The sequence below is a fragment of the Anabrus simplex genome, chromosome 5 (genome assembly GCF_040414725.1).
Source record: "Anabrus simplex isolate iqAnaSimp1 chromosome 5, ASM4041472v1, whole genome shotgun sequence".
In the NCBI taxonomy this organism is placed as follows: domain Eukaryota; kingdom Metazoa; phylum Arthropoda; class Insecta; order Orthoptera; family Tettigoniidae; genus Anabrus; species Anabrus simplex.
Window position 1 is genome coordinate 119,022,110 of NC_090269.1, and position 24,699 is coordinate 119,046,808.

Genomic DNA, 24,699 nt, shown 5'->3' on the forward strand with positions numbered 1-24,699 from the left:
TGTGATTCTAATGTGATCCATGGCCACTAAACAACGCTTTTGCATGTATCGACTATGAAACTCGAACGGAGAAGTGGAGTGTCTCGATACTCGACGTAGTGTTGAAATGGAATGAAATTGAAATGAAATGGCGTATGGCTTTTAGTGTCGGGAGTGTCCGGCTCGCCAGATGCAGGACCTTCGATTGGACTCCCATAGGCGACCTGCGCGTCGTGATGAGGATGAAATTATGTTAAAGACGGACACATACACCCAGCGGAATTAACCAATTATGGTTAAAATTCCCGACCCTGCCGAGAATCGAACCGGGGACCCCTGTGACCAAAGGCCAGCACGCTAACCATTTAGCCATGGAGCCGGAGACGTAGTGTTGGTAACCTCTGAATGGACACATTCTGCTAACGTCTGAAATATTAACAGAAAAATTATTCCCGTTTTATAAATTGAGGATACATTATGTACAAAACGATGTCTATAATATGTATGTATGTATGTATGTATGTATGTATGTATGTATGTATGTATGTATGTATGTATGTATGTATGTATGTATGTATGTATGTATGTATGTATCGCACTCGTTGTGTGGTCCTCTTCTGTCATGAGTCGGTACTCTCGTGGGTTCTGCCTCGGCGCTGCTAAAATGCCAACCGTTTCTTCTCTCACCTCAGGGCTCAGACCGTTCGTTGCTTCTTCTTCATTCGGGGTACATAAAGGATCATAATGTAATGGCTAAGCTACTAAATGAGTAAACTAGTCTGATTTTTGTATGACTAATTTATTATCAAAAGAAAAGAGATTAACTGAAAACTAAATATAATTAAATGAAACTGTAAGAATGAAAATATCATGGAAATCAAATTTAATAATGAAATCGTATAAACAGTACACTGAATAAAAACGAACATTATCTTGAAGTGAACTATTACAGTTTCAATTTGCATAAATAAAAGAAATATGTGAGTCAAAATATTGACCTTAGCTCATCATGAATATGCCGCTTAACCGGCGTAACTCCACTCTGACCTGGGCATCAATAACTTTACATCGTATTATCCTTGAAAAACAAGTTAATTTAATTATTACATAAATGCATCAGTGGATTAACTTGAAATTAATTAAATGTGAACTTTGTATCAACATTGAATTACAGTAAAGGTGCTGATCCAAATGTCAGATGTTAAACTATTGTAATGAAGTACACGTGATTTATACGTTCATCTCATCTGGAACATTTTTAAAAGCACGCATTGTCCCTCTGAACAATGAACACTAGACTTTCCATTAAATTGGTCCTTTTGGACTCTCGTGGCTTAAAATTTCCATCGGGACTTAGTATTCAAACAAGCAGTACATTATTTGACTTTGGCCATGATTATACATCTCTTACAACTCTATCTCATGAATCTTGTTTACAGTTGTGATGTTTATTTATACTTGTGATTGATCTAAGGCCATTCGCCTCGATTAAAAGAAATGCTATCAATTGAACAGACGCTAACGGCACTATATCTGTCAATTAATTAATTGGCAGAATGTGTCTATTCAGAGGTTACCAACACTACGTCGTACGGCACCATTAATTAATTAATTAATTAATTAATTAAACATTAATCACATTAATTTCTACACCGATTACACATTACGATTTAAATAACGATCACTAATAATCAAATCGATTCGAATCTAATAATCATAATAGAATAAACATCTATTCTGTGATTTACTATTAAATTGTAAAAATGCTTTTGCTTTAAGAATGTTGTTTCCACTTAACCTGCACTAGCGGTCTTCCTAGCTCCTATCCTAGTACTGTACAGTGATCATCACGGGTCAGTTATATACTCTATGGGCAACGTTTGTTCAATGCAACGATACAGTCAAGATCATCAAATACAACTGAACATACACAGAATTATGAAGGAAGACTATTGATTCACACAAGCAACAATCCTCGATGATTTGCAATAAAATACACGTAAATACACTGACTAAACTACTGTACAAGCATTGAATTTCTAAGTTTTTGCTTTATCACATAATTCACTCTATTTGACTACTTGAATTATTATTATTATTATTATTATTATTATTATTATTATTATTATTATTATTATTATTATTATTATTATTATTATTATTATTATGATTTTAATTTTGCCACATGGAAATAGCATGCAAACTGGGTTCTGTAACTTAATAGTACTTGGTTTGCATGCCTCAGTGACTACAATGATTATCTCATAGCGGCCATTGACCATGTTGCATCATCCTTTTTTCATGGTCCGTTGAACTGATACTATTCATTAACAACATATAACATGAGTCTAAGTGATCGAATTTATCTTTACTTTCCAACACCTAACGAAAATCTCTGTGCATTAATTAAATTATCCTGGAAGAAATCATCAAATCTTAAATTCATAGAATAGGCTGCGACCTATTCATAGTTAATTAATTTACTCTCCAGAATAATTAGAAATGTATTCTTAAACTCAAAAACACGCAACATAGTACCAAATCATGTTCTAAATCATCATTTAAATTCCCCTGATATTAAAATTGGGTATCAAACTATCATAGCATTGCTCCTGCTAATTTAATGAGCACGTATTATTATTATCATCAGAGCCAAATAAACATCATGACTTGTGAATAGAATTCACACAGCTTGCGGCTATTATACATAGTCTATTACAATTCGTCCAACGGACAGCAGTTATCTGAGAATGTCAACTTTTCATCTGTCATACTCTCCACTTATTTGTCCCATTTAAATACAATATTATACTGAGAGCTTCTCGTCCCTCTGACTCATTATTTCACGTAGAATATTCGCACTCAGCCAATACATATAAATTCACCATCGCACACGGGGACACGTCTCATCACTAGAGTCGGCGGCAACTCAAGTCCTAAGCGGTTCCTTTGATGTTATACAGGTAGGCAACAGAAAAGCTGAGGAAACTATCATTCCGCGTGTGAGCACTTCTTCTCTTTCCCCTTCTCCATCTTTGTTCTTCTCCTGAACCTGGCAGGTAATGTAGGCCCTTGCGGCTTTCATATAGGCCTAACATGTATAACATCAAAGAGACCGCTTAGGTCTTGAGTTGACTCAGGGTATAACAGTCTATCAACCCCCTGTGGGTGGGGGTGGTAGAATAACACCCACGGTATCCCCTGCCTGTCGTAAAAGGCGACTTAAAAGGGCCCCAGGGGCTCTGAACTTTGGAGCGTGGGTTGGCGACCACGGGGCCCTAGGCTGAGTCCTGGCATTGCTTCCACTTACTTGTGCCTGGCTCCTCACTTTCATCTATCCTATCCGACCTCCCTTGGTCAACTCTTGTTCTTTTCCGACCCCAACGCTATTAGGTTTGCGGGGGCTAGGGAGTCTTTCATTTTCACGCCCTTCGTGGCCCTTGTCTTTCTTTGACCGATATCTTCATTTTTCGAAGTGTCGGATCTCTTCTATTTTTTTCCTCTGATTAGTGTTATATAGAGGATGGTTGCCTAGTTGTACTTCCTCTTAAAACAATAATCACCACCACTAACAGTCTGTCACGCGACTCAGTCATCTGAGGACACATACAGTATACTTATTCGGTACTTCTTTTCCAATAATCAGACCATCCTATTATCATAATAATTATTCTGGTACACAACATCCGCAAATTCTATATCACACTCACTCGCTTACCTTAGCTCACAAGCATTTTACATGATTTAGACTTTGATCACAATGAATTTATTTAATGAACACTTCGTTTTATCATGATCAAACATTCTAAGCATCTTTATTTCAGGGAAGTTCATGATTATTATTGGAGTACTATGACCGTTGTTTTTATTACTATTATTTACAGAGTATCTAACGACGTTGAATGTTGGATATTACCAAATACAGTAGAGACAATACGAGACACTCAGCGAGATATCGAGGGACAGCTATTAGAGCTCTCTCTCTCTCTCTAGCGGATTGACCTGAGAACTACTGATTCTGTCATAAGAGCACGTGTATTTGTGTGTGTGAAGTTTTTGGTGTTATTTATGCGTTTTCAGTGAGTTGACATAATTAAATAGTAACGTGTGTCATTCCTTGATATCTCCTCTCAACATGAAGGGAAAGGTATGTGCTGTGTTTGGCTGCAGTAACTGTGAAGTAGAGAAGAATGCGCGGTATTTCTTCCGTGTCCCTCGTGACAAGAAAATGTAAGTAATATTGTGTTTGCATTTACATATTCTTCCAGTGACAAAGAGATTTTTATAGTAATTCATAATCTTCTGACCTGCTCGACCCATATTTTAACTGGCTTAAAATATAATACGCATATTTTATTGTATAGTGCAGCAGTTAACCAATACCGATGTGTTGTTGTAGGTGTGATCTGTGGGTTTGGTTTAATTCAGGAAAATACATATGCATATGAGTGTGGATGGTTGTGTTCCCCCATTTGGAATGCTAAATACGTTGTCAAGCACTGAAGAAAATATGGGTGATTTAAGAAATATACATATTTTGTTGAAACAATATGATGATACAAATTTGCTTTACCCTAATGTAATGGCGTTATGGCAAGTATTGCTTATAGGGACAGTTTGAATGTTTTTGAGGCTAAATTTATAGATTTTCTTTCTGCTAGTAGGCTTCAAGTTAAAAGGAAAATTGTCCAGCTCTTAAATGTAAATTCATTGAATCATGTGTGTAAGGAATGTGCCGATATTTATGTTGACAAGTGTTTTAATATGATGATACAATGCTTTTAAATGATAAAAAGCCAAATCTAGCCGTGAACATTCAGACAGGAATTCTAAAGCTAAAAAAGTTATGCATAAATGAAAGATCAAGCTCTTTCGCAGCAGTCCATTTCACATCTTGATTATATGTCTAATTTCAGTCTTTAAATAATAACCTGTTAAATAATTCTTCATTCATTTATCCAGAATTCTGTGGTTTGGTTCTAAAAGGGCCAATGTCATTTTTTATCGAAATTGAGATATTAACTGATACAAACGCGTTTTATCCTGACTTGCAACATGCTAAAAGGGCCAATGTCTCTCTTAAGTACTAAACGAACAGTTAACGTTTAATTAAATAAGCCCTTGCCAATAACGTTAGATTACAACTAAAGATTAGAGACCTGGCAATTTTTAAAGAATACGATAGAAAAAATTAGCGTTTAATAAGGGGACTTCCACAAAGAAAGTATCAAGTTATTTAAAGTTAGTTGTTGAAACAAATAATTGGAAAACTATAAGCAAAATTTCAAATGCTCATAGCTCAGAAACAGGTTTTTTGACATTGGCCCTTTTAGAACCAAGCCACAGAATTGCTTTAGCAACTTTGAAGTTAATGTCTTAGTAAGACTTTCGTTCTAGACGTAATTTATTTATCCATTTCAGGATATGCATTTCCATTGATATTTGAATTTAGCGCGAAATTTCAGGTCAAGCCACTTGCGACTTGTCCCCCTTTTTAACAAGGCTAAATGCGGAAGTGTCGCGTATTGTCTCTACTGTATTTGATATTACTGTTCAAACACGAAACAAAGAAATAACACTGACCATAAAATAAAAATGGAACATCAAATGGAACAAGCATTCATCTGTCACAACCTATGAGTTGACAAGGAAGAAATCCGTGCGGTGACTGCTTTATTATTTGCCGCCTTCAACCTGCATTTTAGCCTATTATGTTCCTCTCACTCGATCAGTGGGCTAATATGTTTGACACCTAGCTGAGTTGGGCACTCAAATACTTCAAGTCTACCTCTACTAGAGTCTTACTCTCTCCCAGGTACTGGGATAAACGATGCTAACGTAACTTGCAACCTAACGTAGAGCGTTCGTGCGTGCCTTTCGTTACTCATCCGATACACCTATAAATCGTCTCTCTAATACACTTTGTAGAAATAACAATGTTTCTGACAGTGACTTACATGATGTTCGCGTGTAATATTGTCGCTTGGAACTATTGAATAATCGGTCATTCTAAGCTAAAATTTACCGTCTGAAGCACCAGAGTGAAGCTGCTAAGTACTTTTGTAGTGAGTGTGGTTTTAAATCTGCGTTGTGGAGATTAGTGTTCATTAAAGGATCACTCTCATACCTATAACCTCATCTTGTTAGCTAACCGATAATGGCCGCCTCTGTTGATGGAGGTCGGCAAGTTTTTTCTAACTCAATGAATCTAAATAATGAAAATCAGCAAGTCTCAAGTAACCTCACGAATCGACAGAATAAAGAAAGCATAATTCCCACCCGTACCGGTGAACCAGGTAACCTCATGACAACTTCTATTACTGTTCCTAACACACTTAATCAATCTCCTAACAACCCAAGGTTAAGTTACTCTGCAGCAATGCAATCCTACCCTACCAAAGATCAAGCTATTGTTATTGAATCTTGCGATGGTATTAGTATCCGAGATTATATACTAGCAGTTGGAAAAGTCACTAGCCCTAGTAACATCCGATTTGTCTCACGGATATCTAATGGAAGAATATGTATCTTCCTTGCAAGTCAAAAGTGTGTTGAAGAATTAATTTCAAAACATCCTAAGATTCTCATAAATAATGTCTCCTTGGAAATAAGACCTCTCCTAACTAAAAACAAACGAGTTATTCTATCCAATGTTTGCCCTGTGATTCCCAATATTGTTATTGAAGAAGAATTTCTCAAACTCGGCATTAAACCAATGTCAAAGATATCACCTATTAGAGCAGGTTTAACAATCCCAGGATTTTCTCACATTCTCAGTTTTCGGAGACAGATTTATATTCAAAATGAAGACTTTAACAAACTTCCAGACTCACTCCAAATCGAATATGAGGGTACCAATTACTGGATTTATTTATCCTCTGACACACCCACCTGCTTTCTTTGTAAAACTGAGGGGCACTTAGCTAGAAACTGTCCTGATAATGATGAAATAATAAATGAAGGGTCCTCATTAAATCAAAACAGTCATTCTCGTGGCAAGATCAATCTAACAGAATTTCCCCAACTAGTAGAGGATACACAAAAAATTGAAACAAACTGTCAAGAAAATATTACCTGTACTCCCTCACAAACTACTGTTCAGACAACTGCTACATCTACATCTCTTCAGTGTTCTCAAAATCAAAACTGTGGGCCTTTACCCTCAGGCGAAACAACTCTAACCTCTCATTTGGAATGCCCTCAAAACCCCTCATATGTTCATCTTGCTGGATCAAAGAGACCAATATCACTATCCAGCAGTGAAACTACAGGCAGAAAAGACCTTGATTTTAAGGAACCTCCCCTAACAACTGAACCTAAGACAAGTGAACAGACAGGGAAACACAAGACAAAACAAACTTACAAGAAACCAAAGACAGAAAAAGAAAGCACAACTATTAGTGATATGCTTAAGCCAATTAAGCAAGTTCTAGAAGCCAACCCTCAGTCCTTTCCCCTCAATTACTTACAACTCCAATCCTTTTTTGAAAACAGTATTGGAGTTAATGACATTGCAGCAATAGCTTCCAATTACACCCAAGATCTAGAGGGTTTAGCCCAAGCCCTTCAAAAACTATATACATACTACACTGAAAAATCTATTAAGAACAGGAGTACTCGAATAGTCAAGAAACTGCTTAAGGCTAGCAGTGAAAACCGAGGTGAAGCAATTAACAGTTTAGTTCCAGATTACTCCAGCGATGACTCTACTTCCCTCTCATAATAATGATAAAATTCCCTCTACACTTGTTTGTCATTCTTATGACTATTTCATTACTTCAATGGAACCTCAACAGTTTTCGATCACAGCGAGAGTATTTACAACTTCTACTAAATAAACATCAGCCTTCAGTTGTCTGTCTACAAGAAACTAACTTTAGAGACAACTTTGTTTCCCATTTAAGACAGTTCAACGTACATTATAAAAACCGAATTAATCCAAATCATGCAAGTGGAGGCGTAGCCACCTATGTTAAAAATAATTTACACCATCAAGAGGTTCCTTTAACTACTGATTTAGAAGCAGTCGCAGTTTTATTATACCTTCCACAAGCTATATGTGTATGTAATGTTTATTTTCCTACGAATAGTACATCTCACGCTGATGATTTAAGAAACCTAATACACCAACTCCCCAAACCCTTCATCTTGATGGGTGATTTTAATAGCCACAACAGTTTATGGGGTAGTCGCAATACTGATGCAAGGGGGAAAGAAATAGAGAAGATACTAGATGAATTTACTCTAGTATTATTGAACTCAACTGCTCCAACTCGTTTTGATATAGCACACGGAACATACAGTAGCATAGATTTAACTATATGTACGCCAGACATAGCTGCACTATTTAACGGGTCCATTTATTCAACTCTACAAGGAAGTGACCACTTCCCCATCATAATTAATGATGATCAAAGTTCTTCAGACAACACATCAAAACTCCAATTCTGTAAATGGAATTTAAATAAGGCAAATTGGCAATCATTTAGAAAGATTGTAAATAACTATTTAAACGATCTAACTCCAACAAATAAATTTCCTTCTAAGCACATCAATGATATTGTTCAAGACTTCACTGAAGTAATAATTAAATCTGCTGACCAGAGCATCCCAAAAACAGCTCCTATACCCTTCAAGAAAACGGTTCCCTGGTGGAATGACTCCTGTAAAGAGGCTATAAAAAATAAAAACCGTGCTTACTACCTATACAAAAGAAATCCTACGCCTGAAAATAAAATCAATTTTCAAAAACACCGAGCAATAGCACGACATAAAATAAAATTAAGTAAGAAAACCTCCTGGTTAACATTCATCTCCTCCTTAACCTGCCAAACTTCACAAAAAGTTATGTGGAATAAAATCCAAAGAATAAGTGGCAAATACAATAAATTCTGTATTACCTCTCTAAGAGATCCAGTCGCTGGGTCAATTGTAAATGAACCTCAACAAATAGCTGATCAACTGGCTAAATCATTTTCAGAAATCTCTAGCGATAACAATTATGAACCTGAATTTCTTCGCATGAAAACAACTCGAGATCCAATAGACTTACGTGAAACTGTACCTACACCGAACTATGCTTATAATGATACTTTACAGTTACAAGAAATGGTTACAGAACTCAACAAATGCGGCAGATCTAGTCCTGGCCCAGACACCATTCCATATGAATTTTTAAAACAGCTTCCACATAGTGCACTCAATTATCTACTTGCTATTTTCAACTACATATGGAGTTCCAAACTATTTCCAGATCAATGGCATTGTGCTATTGTAGTGCCTATACTCAAACCAGGAAAGGACATTTTGATCCCAGATAATTATCGTCCCATCGCCTTGACAAATACAATGTGTAAGCTACTGGAGAAAATTGTTAACAAGAGATTACGCTGGTATTTGGAACATATACACTTTTTTAGTGATGCACAAAATGGTTTTCGTCAAGCACGTTCAACAACAGATACTCTGATATGTTTAGAATCAGAAATCCGAGAAGCTTTCCTAAATAATCAGCACCTCATAGCTGTTAGTTTAGACATTGAGAAGGCATATGACATGGTGTGGAAAGACTATCTAATTGAAACACTGATGAAACATAATATTTCAGGAAACATGCTTCACTTCATTTATAATTTCCTTAAAGATCGCCGAATTCAAGTCAGGACAAATGGAACTCTTTCACATGAAGTAACCATTGACAACGGAGTTCCCCAAGGATCAGTCATCAGTGTCACATTATTCCTCGTTGCAATAAATGGCATTGTCTCCAACATTCACCTACCAGTAAAGGCTTGCCTTTTTGCCGATGATTTGACTATACTAAGTGCAGGAAGAAATAAATTAACTACTCAACAGTTAATTCAAGAATCAATTGATAATATCAAAAAATGGGCTAAAGTTACAGGGTTCAAGTGTTCCAAAACTAAAACCAAATGCATACTCTTCTCCAAATGTAAACATACTGTACAAGACCCTGAGCTGTACATGGACAATCACAAAATTGAAACAGTAACAACTATGAAAATCTTAGGAGTTTTATTTGACACTACGTTAAGTTGGATACCTCACCTGAAAAACCTTAAAGATGACTGCTTGCGAAGGCTGAACATAATGAAGATCCTGGCAGCAAAGAACTGGGGGGCAGACTACCAAGTGCTAATGAACACGTACAAAGCCATTATTAGGGCTAAATTAGACTATGGCAGCATTGTATACAATTCCGCAAGAATGTCTTCACTCAAAATCCTTGATTCCATCCAGTCCTCAGCTCTTCGAATTGCTCTAGGAGCCTTCCGTACCAGTCCAGTAGCCAGCATTCAAATAGAAGCAAATGAACCACCACTCACAATTAGACGTAGACAACTAAGTTTGACTTACGCGCTCAAGGTAGCAACTATGAGTGAATCAAGAATTAAGTTGTATGCTTTTCCTAACAAGCATCAAGGTACACTCATTAAATCAGGATCACAACCACAGCCTTTCAATGTCAGAATAGCCAAGTTTCTTGAAGAACTAAATTTAAATATCCCTCCAATACTCCTCACAGACAACTCTCTTAATGTCCCACCATGGACTATTACCCTTCCAAAAATTAACTTTGAAATAAATTACAGTGTCAAAGATGAAACTGACAGATCTCACTACCATAAATTATTTCTTGAAATTTCTAATAAATACCCAAGGCACACTGCAATCTATACTGATGGATCAAAATGTGAGGAAAGAAATGGATGTGGGATTATATATCCCGAACGTACCATGCTATACCGATTGCCTGACTACTATACAGTCTTCTCTAATGAGCTGTACGCAATAAAGCAGGCTATGCTATATATTTTGAAAACCAGCACCTGTAATAACACCATCATTTTTTCTGATTCAAAAAGTGCATTAAACCCAATAGAAAGTCCATCATCGAAACACATCCTTGTACAAGAAATACAACTGTTGTTTAACATCATCATGAAAGGAGGCAAACAAGTCATCTTTGTGTGGATACCCTCTCATAGAGGTATTCAAGGCAATGAATCTGCTGATCAAGCAGCTAAAGACGCTACTTACCTCCCGTTAGGCGATCTAACAATAGCTACCCCTCACACTGACATTATTGCCTATGCTAAAACAAAATTATACCAACAGTGGAAGATAAAATGGCTTCAAACTTCGAACAGCAAACTCCACGAAGTAACAACGGAATCTACAGTACAACACTATCTTCACAACCTTCACAGGCAAGATCAAGTCCTAATAACTAGAATACGGATTGGCCACTCCAAGATAAGTCACAGCTACCTCCTTGAGAAGAAACTGCCTCCCATCTGTACAACATGCAATAGTGTGCTGACTGTGAAGCACATCATAACAGACTGTTCACTGTATGACAAATGGCGCCAGTACCACGGTATACCTAAGGATATTAAGGGGACACACTCATCTCCTTCACTGTGCAAACAAATTATCAAGTTTTTCAAAGACACTGGCCTGTATTCAAAAATTTAACTGTTCAGTTTAAAATACCACTTTTATATTTTTTCCATTCTTCACCCTACTGTAATTTAATGTAAATTCTACAGTTAGAAGTCACGATAAGACCTTAGGGTTAAAGTGACTCTAAATTATCTTAATTAAAAAAAATGTTTCTGAATTCTAACTGGATTGTTCATTGAAATTCTTTGTCAGGCGTCCGAACGTGGACCGTCAAGTAACACTCTCAAGACGTACGATCGTATGAGTGAGATGATGAACAAAGATTCCTCAAGGTTTTAAATACTGAATTAGAAGTACTTTCATTCGTTAGGGGCGGTTCTTCACAGAGTTTTTCTCGGCAGATCGTTAGTTCGAGTATGTCCATACGGGAGTATTCCGAATCCTAAATATTCGCGCAAATATCGCGGGCTACAATATTTTCAGATGCGATCGTAGCAACTACTTAAACATCGAATTGCGTGGGTAGTGATATATCGTTCAGCGGAATCACACCTTGTTAACTTCATCACAAAACATCTGGTCGTAGCTATAACCCAAAGTACTGTAACGTCGCACTTGTTTAAATAAATCAAACCATCTTATTATCAACCTTCCTGGATGCTGTGGAAATTCACATAATTAGAATAGCTTCTTGAGATCTCTAATTTGCTGTTAACTGTTGCCTGTAGTTGAAAATAAACTCGATCTGTGTCACCAGACAATTGAATATCGAAATGTTCTGACTGGCTAAAATTCAAGTTTTCTGAAACAGTTCATTCTCTCCTAGTGGAGTTCTTCCTCGCACAATTTTGTTTCTCTGTCTTTCTACACAGAACGTTTGGTGAAAGTTTTCCCATGCTGGCTCCTAGCGTATCTGGCTCGCAGATGTGGGCTTCTTTTATCAAATAGCCAACAGAGCGTGACTTGCGTTTCTGCTCGCTTACTGCAAATACAGTAGAGACAATACGCGACACTTACGGATTTCGCCTTGCTAAAATGGGAGACAATTCGACGGTGGTGCTCCTAGTGACTTGACCTGAACAAATCGCGCTAAATTCAAATATCAATGGAAATGTATATACGGAAATGGATACATAAATTACGTCTAGAAAGAAAGTGGTATTGAGATATTAACTTCGAAGTTGCTAAAGCAAATCTGGATAAATGAATGAAGAATTATTTAAAAGGTTATTATTCAAAGACTGAAATTAGACACATAAACAAGATATGAAATGGGCTGCTGTGAAATGGCTTCATCTTTCATTTATGCATTACTTTTTTAGCTTTAGCATTCCTGCCTGAACTTTTACGGTTGGATTTGTCTTTTTTCTCATTTAAAAAACATTGTATGATGACATTAAGACACTTGTCAATAAAAATATCGGCACATTCCTTACACACATGATGCAATGAATTAAATTTAATAGCTGGACAATTTTCATCTTAACATGAAGCCTACTAACAGAAAGAAAATCTATAAAATTCCGGCTTTAATCTGAGAAGAGGGATTAAAGAAAGAAAAGTATGAGAATGTTGTCGATAGTGATCAACGACATTAAAAATATAGACTGCTAATCTGATGGCCATCTTTGAATCTACTTGAACCACTGACAGCCATGACAGTTGTTGGCAAAACATATGCTTATTTCCTCTGAATCTGCCATAGAAAGGCTCTGCAGAAGTTGTTGTGTGATGGAGTACGGTCTTTAAGAAGGTGTGCAAGGTTAAAATAAATAAATAAATAAATAAATAAATAAATAAATAAATAAATAAATAAATAAATAAATAAATAAATAAATAAATAAATAAATAAATAAATAAATAAATAAATAAATAAATAAATGTAGGCTATGAATTCAGTCGAATGAAGTCAGGCGAGGTTTGACCAAGAGAGGTCCGGTAGAAATATTAAAGTGGTAAAGCTGGTAGGATACCGTATGTGGAAGGAATGCTACACTCAACCAGGGGTCAGGTGTTCTCAACTTTAGAATCTGGGGTTACCCCATTTAGTGGCCCCTTACGACAGACAGAGGATGCGGTAGAGATATTGTACACCGCAACCAACGGATGTCTGTGCTACATGTCGCACAGCAGTTCTTAGAAAGTAGCCATAAGTAGCAAAAAGCATAAAACGTAACAAACCAGACAAAGAAGCAAAATTCAAAAATTATACCAGAATGACACTGAAGGTATGTCATGAAAAGCCAGGGTATCTTTCTCTACGCGTGTGAATTCCTCAATGAACTGCTGTACGTATAAAATGTCTCTGTAGTGAATGACTTTATTGTTAGTGCATGACGCCGAATTATCCATTCTTCTACATACGTAATTCTCGTTTTAACCAAGCAAATGCTCACCATATTCACTGCGCTTATTTCATTATAACATCAATGCAACATTAAGCATGTTTGAAAATGTGTTTATTCTTTAATATATATTTAATTTGCAATAACGTATAATCTCATCAATTCATTGAACTGATAAGGGCTAAGACCGAGACTAGCTCGTTGGTCAAGACCTAGCTCGTTGGTCAAGACCAAGAAGTGGCAGCCGCCATGACAGTTGCAGGCAAAAGTTAGTTCGCTGTGCTTCAACCAGGGGCGCTGTAAACGAGTATGTTTAGCAGTCTATATATCTTTAATGTCGTTGATAGTGATGCTTTGAGGAATATTTACGTACAATTAGAGTAAAAATGTAACATACCCTTGGCTGTATAGTCGAGGATTTTTAAAGTCGCTGGCCCGGAAATGATCTGAACAGATCTTATAATTCTTATATAAGCGTAACGTCCCTTCTTTCTTGTACACCTTATCCAAATCACTTCTGTGACATTTCAAAACCCACAGATCACACCTACAACAACACATCGGTATTGAAGGTTAACTGCTGCACTATACAATAAAATATGCGTATTACATTTTATGCCAGTTAAAATATGGGTCGAGCAGGTCAGAAGATTATGAAGTGCTATAAAAATCTCTTTTACTGGAAGAATATATATGCAAACACAATATTACTTACATTTTCTTGTCACGAGGGAACCTGAAGAAAGACCGCGCATTTTTCTCTACTTCGTAATTACTGCAGCCAAACACAGCACATACCTTTCCCCTCATGTTGAGAGGAGGTATCAAGGAATGACACACGCTAATATTTAATTATGTCAACTCACTGAAAACGCATAAATAACACCAAAAACTTCACACAAAAATACACGTGCTCTTATGACAGAATCAGTACTGTTCAGGTCTATCCGCTAGAGTGAGCTCCAATAGCTGTCCCTCGATATCTCGCTCAGTGTCGCGTATTGTCTCTACTGTATTTGCTTACTGGATCACTGAATGGTCTTGTACTTTTGTCCTGCGTTGAAAGGCATGCAGTACGCTGAATATGAAATATATGAGAAATGAATTTAATTGTAATTTGCCTATTTAGGATATGGGTGCAATATCTCCTTAAGTTGACTAGAAATCTTTCAGGCATTAGAAGATTTGAGCTCAAATCCATCTACAGCAAACTCGATTATCCGGGCTAATCACCGAACAAATTCGCACAGATAACTGAAAACACGGATAATACGATTTTATGGATTTTAATGCACAACGAAGCTTTTAATAATACAGAACATGCAATATTGTTTCAAAATGCAATAATGTCAGACAATTAATTAACACATTCAATAACCACTAAAGTAGGCCAGTATAACAATTACTTACTACGTCTATCGTTGGTAAAACACTTCAGGTACCGTACGAAAAGTGCACAATTCGTCAGTTTTTGTCGTTTGGTGAAAACTAATCACTAATGCTCTTTTGCTTCCGAGATTCATTTAAGTTATTTCGTATACAAGTACGATTGTTCTAAAGTGCAACAACATATAATTACGAGGGATATTTTTTTTTAAACTTCCAGTCGGTCGCGAAATTAAAACCACAGTGAGAATCCAATGAAGCGTTGCGCAGATGTGTTGCGCAGTATCTCTATTATGCCTAGAGCAACAGTGTCTCCCGCGAAGTGTGAAGTGCCTGCTGTCATTCCATTTTCCATTTCTTCATGCTGAGGGGTGCAATGCAATTTTTTCGAAACGTCTGACCCAATCGTTGAACAAAATCATCGGTTGACGTCTTGCTTTAAAGTTACTGGACCACTGCCACACTTTGCTGTCACTCATGAAAGTTTCACCGTTCACATCTCATTCGTCGATGAATTTCAGCTGCACTCACTGCGCGCTCAGAACTGACAAGTGCGACTTGACACAGTCGACGGGCATACTAGAGACACTGCGCAAATCTGCACAACGCTTCATTCGATTCTCACTGTGATTTTAATTTCTCGACCGATCGGAGGTTGAAAAAAAACATAGCCCTCGTAATATCTCCCTGTTCAGCACATCAATCAATCAATCAATCAATCAATCAATCAATCAATCAATCAATCAATCAATCAATCAATCAATCAATCAATCAATGAATCAATCAATCAATCAATCACATGGCTAAATGGTTAGCGTGCTGGCCTTTGGTCACAGAGGTCCTGGGTTCGATTCCCGGCAGTGTCGGGAATTTTAACCATAATTGGTTAATTCCGCTGACACTGGGGCTGAGTGTATGTGTCTTTATCATCATCTCATCCTCATCACGACGTGCAGGTCGCCTACGGGAGTTAAATCAAAAGACCTGCACCTGGCGAGCCGAACTTGTCCTCCGACACTCCCGGCACTAAAAGCCATACACTATTTCATTTTCAATCAATCAATCAATCAATCAATCAATCAATCAATCAATCAATCAATCAATCAATCAATCAATCAATCAATCAATCAATCAATCAATCAATCAATCAATCAATCAATCAATCAATCAATCAATCATCCGCATTTAGTGCTATCGCTGAAGTGGCAGATTCTCTATCCATTGTTTACCTAGCTTTTTTCTTAAAGTCGAGAGCGCACTCGAATTTCAAGCGCGCAGTTCACGCATATTGACGCAAGTGTAATAGACTAATATAACTTGGAAACAATGTTATTATTATTATTATTATTATTATTATTATTATTATTATTATTATTATTATTATTATTATTATTATTATTATTATTGAAGTATAGCTATGAAGTGCTTACATCCATTTATTTAGTATTAGTATTATAATTATTTACGTAGTTATGTCCGGACTTTATTTGGTATACATCACGATCGTATTATTTGTGAGGTTATGTCATGAAACATGTGGTGTATGTATTAATATGAGTTTATTTAATGTAAGAACACATAATTAATTGTATATAATTTATTAGTACCTGCATATATGACGTACAATCCACTACAATATTGTACAACACACTGTACATGTGTAATATCCAGAATACGTATCTTTGGCACTAGATAGTTATAGAAAGTTCTTTACATTATAACTAGGCTATTAGGCACTATAGAATTTACGAGAAAATATATTGTGTAATATCCTTCTAGAAGCCTGGCCGGGCAACATATATAAAGAAATAGTCTCGATGGTGGAGTTGAGTTGTTGTTTAACAGTTGTTGTTTTGAAGAGACTTGTGTGGCAGTCGTGGTAGCGAGTGTTTGAAGTATGTGAATTGGTTTTGTTGATTTGGTAGTTGACGTGCATTTGCTGCAGTCTTCTTATTCTTCCTGATAGGCAGTTATTCAAAATGGTGATTTATTGATGTGTGTGTAATGCATAAATCCATTTATAAATAAAAACCGTGTGCACAAGTGATAGCATTTTGTGTGCGTCTTTCTGGATACATCAATATTCAAAATGCCATGTTAAAAATAAAGGAAATAGATTAAAAATAATAATACAGTAAACCTCAGAGGAGCACGGATAAACCGCAAACCGGATAATCCGCACTCGGGTAATCGGGAGTTTGCTATATTTAATTATTTTCTAGGGTTGTTGTGAGAACTTCATGAAGTCTAACATATCTTCTAATATTCAGTCTCTTTTATTCTACTCCAGAATGTGTTATGTTATATTACACTGTTTATGTTTTACTCTACTGTGTTGTACTCTATGTGTAATCTTACTATAGGGGATAGTAATAATTTCGTGTAGCTATTTCTGGCCTGGTGCAGCCCTTGTAAGGTAGACCCTCCGACGAGGCTGGGCGGCATCTGCTATGTATAGGATACTACGTGTTATTATTGTGGAGAGTAGTGTTTTATGCCGTGTATGAGTTGCAGGGATGTTGGGGACACCACAAACATCCATTCCCCGGACCAATGGAATTATGGTAACCATTTAAGGTTAAAATTTCCGACCCGGCCGGTAACGAACCCAGGGACCTTTGAACCGAAGAACACTAGGATGACCATAGAGAACTGGACACTATACGAGATTAAATGCACTAAATGGGACTTCACAGTCTTTTGTATTTAATCCTGAAACAATATATCAATGTGTGTGTGTGTCACAATTTTGTAAAATAATGTTTTATCAGAATACTGAAATTTGTTGTTTAACTTCAGCGGCAGGCGTTGGTGTTCAACAAGTGGCGTGTCTTGGAATATCCACACAGCGGAGTACTTTCATCACTTGGCACAGAGAAACGGGGAAACCTTTCCACAACTTCATCACGTGGAAGGATATCCGCGCAGATAAACTTGTCCAAGAATGGAACAACTCGTTTACTATGAAGGTAAGAATTATTTATTGAGATAAGTGAGAGTAATCTTAGAAAAATAGCGCAATCTCTTAAATTAACCCTAAGTTTATTTGTTAAGTACGAGAAATATAGAAAGTTATTTAATGTACTCAAGGTGTGTGTGTGTTTAATTACAGTTAAAGGTTTGGTTCTATTATGGTGAATTTATTAACAGAACACAATAATATGACAAAAAAGTAAGTTTATCGTATAGAATGTATTCTAAAACAGTCCTATAATATGAAAAGTGAAGTTCTCTTCAAAGTTCTTATTAAATATATAAATTTCAACATTGCACCTAGATCAAGTGTACCTTTTCACATAGGCATTTACATCGACAAATCTTAAGCTGTGTTTGTTATCTTCTCTTTCAGAAAATGAGTATTGCAACAAATACACACAAGGCTAATAATACGATATAGACCAACTTGTTTCATTCCAGCAGTTACAACAGCTTAAGAAATCTCTAATTCGCTCAAGAAAAAAGAAAAAAAGCAATATTTTAATATTTTTATACTCATTTAATTTAGGATTACGTGTTCCAGTACACTGAACTTACGAAAAAAAACGTAAGATCAATATTGTCAGTTTTCAAAAGTCAAATATTTCAGTCTTAAAATTATAATAAATAAAAAAAGACAGGTAGGAATTAGATGAATAACAGGTGCCACAATGGTTCAATGGAAGACGCTGTCCTCGAATATAGGAGATAAGATGTCAGCCAGTCCTAAACCTCGACCTGTCTTTGGTTGGGAAGTATCCACCATTAAGGGTGTACCGGGCGGTACACCTCCACGCCGCTAATTCAAAATGTGCGCCAGTAGAAATTCCTCTGCTGGAGGAAGTCTGAACTTTATCGACGGTATTAATTTTCAAGTTTCTCAGAAGATGTCACTACATGGAAATTTTGGAGTTTTTGAACTGTGTCATTTTCGACGTATTTTTGTTTTGCTTGTAGTAAGGAGTGTGAACTTTCTCTTCTAGAGGACACTACTGAAGATCAACAATAGTGCACCCTAGTGCGGAGTGAAAGAACTGTTTTTTTGGAGAAAATTCAATTTCAAAAGTTTGTTCTTTGCTAAATTTCTTTCAGTCATTGTTTAAGTTGGCAGTATTAACCCTTTCTTTCCCTTGTTTTGTATCTAGCCAATCCCGAATTTCTTTAATTAATTTTCCACCAATAATGTGTTTCTTCTTCATATTGTGTAGGGGTTTTCTCGGTTAGCCAATAAAGTTTTTTGGGGAGGGTGTTCTCATTCCCCTAACGCCTCGAACTTTCCGCGAGAGTATATAAACTGCTGATTTTAGGGTCTCCGGGCCACTTCTGTTCCATCTTTCAGTGTGTAAAGTACATAGCAGGGGGCGGGAAGCGCCTCTTTCTTCGGCAGCGGTCAACAACAAGGTAATGGCCGATTAATAACTTCTTTGATAGCTCAGCAGTTTAACTCTCGGGGCGGGTCCGAAGCTTTTCCATAATGTAACCTTTTCCTAAAATGTAACTACTCTTAGCGTCTATTCTCTTTTAAAACTACATATTGGGATAGAGAGTGCTTAACCCTCTCGAGCTCCCACTCATATTGTTTTGAGGTGAACTTATTTTCTCAACCTATTCTTCCTTAACATTATGTAAATTTGTCAATTTCTAAAGTCACCTCTTTAGTATGGGATTAGCCCTTGCATCAGTGGCCTAGAGCCAAATTAGGTTTTGAAACAAATACATTAGGAGTGCAAATCGCCTCCTCTCAAATTGTTGTTTTAGAGGTCATGTAATTAACCTTCTTCTCATTTAACAGACCTCAGTAGGTTGGGTATTTTACCCCTGTGTATATGTCCTGAGAGGACAGCTTGAAAGTGGAATTAGGTGTGGCCTTTGACAGGCCTGAATTTTGAGAGCAAGTTGCTCTTTTCCCGAAAATTTTGTTTTCTGCGCGACTCAAGGAGGCCTTACTGTGTATTTTGGAGCAAGTGCTCCTAGGCATGAATGGGGTTCTCTGCCCCTCTGTTGACACTTGTGTTTGGGGTAAAACTGAGCTGATTGCTCAAGGATTGTGATCGCGGGGCTCGAAGCCCAAATCCTGTAAATACTGTAATTGTACTTTTGTTGCCTTGCTACTCTGTACCTGCCATGTTTGTTATTTCTTGATTTTGAAAAGAAAATATAACCTTGTTAAATTTTAAATTCACTTTAATTTCGTAGCCTGAGACCTATTCACCACCCCGCACCTTCTTTCACCTCTAACTACCACGGAAAACTCCGTAACAAGTGGTAGCAGAGCGTGGTTGAATGGGTCTCAATTTAGCCCCTTTTGACGGCTAAACATTGCTTTGATTCAAACTCTAACAATTTTCTCAGTTGCTGGAATTTTCTGATTTTTTTCAAAATTGTTCTGTCATCATGCCCGGCCCTCGCGATGTTCTCCATCTTAACTATTTGCGCAAGGAGGAGTTGATTTATGAGTTAACTATCAGAAATGTGCAATCTGGAGGCACGGTTGCGATAGACACCAACAAGCTTAGGGAATCCCTTGATTTGCCCATTTCCATCCCCAATTTGGGAGAGAAAGAAATTGACGACTCTCTTTCCACGATCGTCGAGAATATTACTGGGCTAGCATCTGTAGTTAGTTTTTTTTGATGAAAATGATGCTTCTCCTAATCAAATCAAACGTGTGCAAGCCAGGCTGTTTCATTTTTCAAATAGAGTTAACGATCTGTTGTCTCTAAAGTTGAATGACGTTCAGAGGAAGGAAGCTAGTACGCTGCTTGAAAATATTTCTGAATTATCTAGCAAGGTCACTCCATTGTTAACTATGGAGGTTCCTCCCAAAACTGATCAACCCGCCACGATGAATGTAGGTAGCGAGGAAGAGCCTCCTAAGGGAGAAGTCAATAGGATAACCGTTGCTGCTCAAACTATCTCTGCCCCATTGGACAACGAGTCTGAACGCCGTAACTCATTGAATAATATACGTTCTGAATTAACTTCCTTGCCACTGAAACCTTTACCTACTATGTCACCCGGGTTCAGCAGCTTGCCTCATCCATTGGCAATGTTGCTCAGAGGTATATCTAAGTTTTCCGTTAATACCACCAGTGAAGTAATTTCATTTTTAAGATTTCTAGTTGAATTTCAGGATCATGCCCTTGTGTTTTCTCTTTCCCCATGTCAAATTTTGCAAATCATCTATCCTTATGCAATGGGTATTCTCTCTGACAAAATAGTAAGAGCCATTGCTGAACAGTCATCTATTGAAGATTTTCACGCACACTTGCTTGCAAATTTTATTCCTGCTCGCGCGAGGTCATCTCTGATTCAGAAGTACTATTATCGTGTACAGCGCTTGGATGAAAACTTGGCCGATTTCATACAGGACATTAAGTTTTATACTAGGGTGTTTGCTCTTCACTTCCCTGAGGATCAGATTGTACAAGCCATTGTGGAAGGTATCTCACCAACCTATAGGTCATATTTGTGTTTCGCGGCATGCCCGCAAACTTTCTCTGAACTTGAAGCATTGGCCGTCTCAGCGGAAGGAGTTAGATACGCCGATTCTTTGCGTGTCACGAAAGAACCCCCTCCTTTTAGTAATCCTCGGCCTCCACCTCGCCGACCAGTCAATCCCCGTAAATGTTATGCTTGCGGGGCGCCTGACCATCTTCGCAATAAGTGTCCACTGATCAAGTCGAGTGGGACAAGGAATGGGGCTGGTTCATCACAAGGCTGTTTTAAATGTGGGGCTTTCTCACATATCGCCAAAAATTGCCCAAATTCAAATAGCACCCCCTCCTGCTCAACTTCTGGTGCAACTTCCAACAACAATCAAAAGTGACTAGCGGCTTCGGCTGAGTCGACTAATTCATCTTCCCGAGACTCAGCCCCTGGTAAACAGTTCGAAAGTTCAGGGACAACTCAATCTGCAAATCCATCTTTTGAATGCCCCAAAGAGTGTCTTAGGATTGCGGCGGATACCCCCGCACCTGTTCCTTTTCTTAAGATTGAGTTAAATAACGAGACTATAACTGCTCTATTAGATTCAGGCAGTGTTTGTTCTATTATTTCGGCCGAATGGTATGCCAAATTGAAATCTGTTTGTAAGCTTCCTAACTATTGTTTGTCTGCGATCCAATATGTTTCGGCTAATTCCTCTCCATAGAAATTCTCGGTTGCTTATATGTCAAAATTCGTATTTTTAAATGTACATGGAAAATTAAATTGTTTGTGGCCAACCACCTGTCTTGCCCCATCATATTGGGAGCTGACTTCATTTCTCACACTGGTCTTGTGCTCGATCTTCAGAGTAGGTCGTGCACTTTCAAATTTGCCTCTAATTGTAAAATCCCATTATTGAAAGGTAATTCTGTATCATGTTCATCTATTTCGCCTACCCAGGATGAGAGGTTGTTAGACCTTAGACATCTACCTGAGGAGCAGGCTGAGAGTATTCGTAAATTATGTCAGTCATTTCCAGAGGTGTTCTCTGATACTCTTGGTGTTACTGACCTTATTGAATACAAAATTGAGGTCACCGATTCGATTCCTGTCCGTTTTCCACCATATAGGCTATCTCCACCTAAAATGAAGGCATTGAAAGAAATCATCGATCAAATGTTGAGGGATGGTATTATTAGGCCCTCTAAGTCGGCGTATTCTTCGCCTATTTTTCTAGTCCCGAAACCCCAAGGAGGCTTCAGGCCTGTCATTGATTATAGGGCTCTCAATCGGAAGGTGGTGTTGCAATCTGTGCCCCTTCCTGACCTTCACTCTTGTTTTTCATGGTTTCGTAAGGCCAAGTTCTTTACTATCTTGGACTTGAATCAGGCCTATAATCAAATTCCCCTTGCCGAAGAGTCTAAACATCTTACAGCGTTTGCCACGGACTGGAACTTATACGAATACAACCGCGTGCCTTTCGGGCTCCCCACGGGAGCAGCTGTACTCACTAGGCTGCTAGATAGGGTCTTCTCCGACATCAAATTTGAGTACTTGTATCACTACTTGGATGATGTCGTCGTATTTTCGGAGACCTTTGAAGAACATCTAGATCATCTGCGAGAAGTTCTCAATCGCCTTCGTAAGGCTGGGTTAACTGTTAAGTTGTCCAAGGTTGCCTTTGCTAAGCCCTCTATGTCATTCCTAGGGCATATTGTGTCACCTGATGGTGTTGCAGTCGATCATTCTAGAGCACAGGCCATCCGTGATTTTAAACCTCCCAAGGACATTAAAGGTATCGCCAGGTTCATTGGTATGGTGAATTTCTTCAGGAAGTTTATTCCTAACTTCGCTAATAGAGCGGCGCCCTTAAACCTTCTTCGTAGGAAAGGCATCAAATTCGAGTGGGGACCTTCTCAACAAGCCGCTTTTGAAGATCTTAAATTAGCTCTCTGCAATGCCCCTGTCCTTGCTATGCCTGATTTCTCAAAGAAATTCATCGTCCAAACTGACGCGTCGTCGTCAGCAGTAGCGGCAGTCCTTCTTCAAGAGACTGAACTAGGGAGGCGACCCATCGCCTATGCATCTAGGACCTTGTCGGCTCAAGAAGCCAAGTATTCCATCTATGAGCTCGAAGGTTTGGCAGTCTTATTTGCCTTAGAAAAGTTCCGTCTCTATCTGGAACATGTCAAATTCGACCTGGAGACAATTAATCAAGCCTTAAGCTGGGCCTTAGGTAGGCCGCGTCGTACTGGTCGTATAGCCCGTTGGGCCATCTGAATTTCTGCCTTCCAATTCGATGTCAGGCACATTAGAGGTACCGACAATGTTGTTGCTGATGGACTCAGCCGTATGTTTTCCAACGACGTCGAGACCCACGAACCGGTCGACAGTTCATCGCCTCCCGAGTCCATGCTATCTGATGTTAATGCCATCTTAACAGATGCTCCCATGCTGTTTAGGGATATCGAGAAATACCAACGTGAAGATCCGACGCTGGCTCCGATAATGGAAACCCTTTCTTCTGGGGAACATGTTGTCCCTTATGTTCTGAGGAATGGTGTTCTATGTTGCCCTTCGAGGCATGATAAGATGATGAAGGTTGTCGTTCCAGCTGTTCTTGTGCCTATGATCTTCAAATACTATCATGAGACCCCATTGGGGGGCATCTTGGAATCTTTAAAACTCGTGAAAAGATTCGTGAAATGTTCATCTGGAAAGGTATGGGCGGTGAAATCCGTGAACTAGTGAAGGCTTGTAAATCCTGTTTGCTTAGTAAACCAACCATGTCCACCAAGGTAGGCCTTTTGTCTTCTCATCAAGCGTCGCGCCCCATGGAACGCCTGTATATTGATTATGTAGGACCCTTCCCCCAGTCTAAGGGAAAACCGGGCGAGTTGGCCGTGCGCGTAGAGGCGCGCGGCTGTGAGCTTGCATCCGGGAGATCGTGGGTTCGAGCCCCACTGTCGGCAGCCCTGAAGATGGTTTTCCGTGGTTTCCCATTTTCACACCAGGCAAATGCTGGGGCTGTACCTTAATTAAGGCCACGGCCGCTTCCTTCCCACTCCTAGCCCTTCCCTGTCCCATCGTCGCCATAAGACCTATCTGTGTCGGTGCGACGTAAAGCTGCTAGCAAAAAAAGTCTAAGGGAAATGCT

General features: G+C 38.2%; 1 protein-coding gene across 2 annotated transcripts in view; it reads left to right on the forward strand.

Moving 5' to 3' along the window:
- LOC136873836 (putative glycerol kinase 5) overlaps positions 1–24,699 on the forward strand; it is a 306,964-nt gene that overhangs the window by 211,000 nt on the left and 71,265 nt on the right. For both annotated transcript variants that reach the window (XM_067147104.2, XM_067147105.2), the window contains exon 3: positions 17,937–18,106. In XM_067147104.2, coding sequence (XP_067003205.1) covers positions 17,937–18,106 — 170 coding nt within the window. The remainder of the gene's footprint in view (positions 1–17,936; positions 18,107–24,699) is intronic.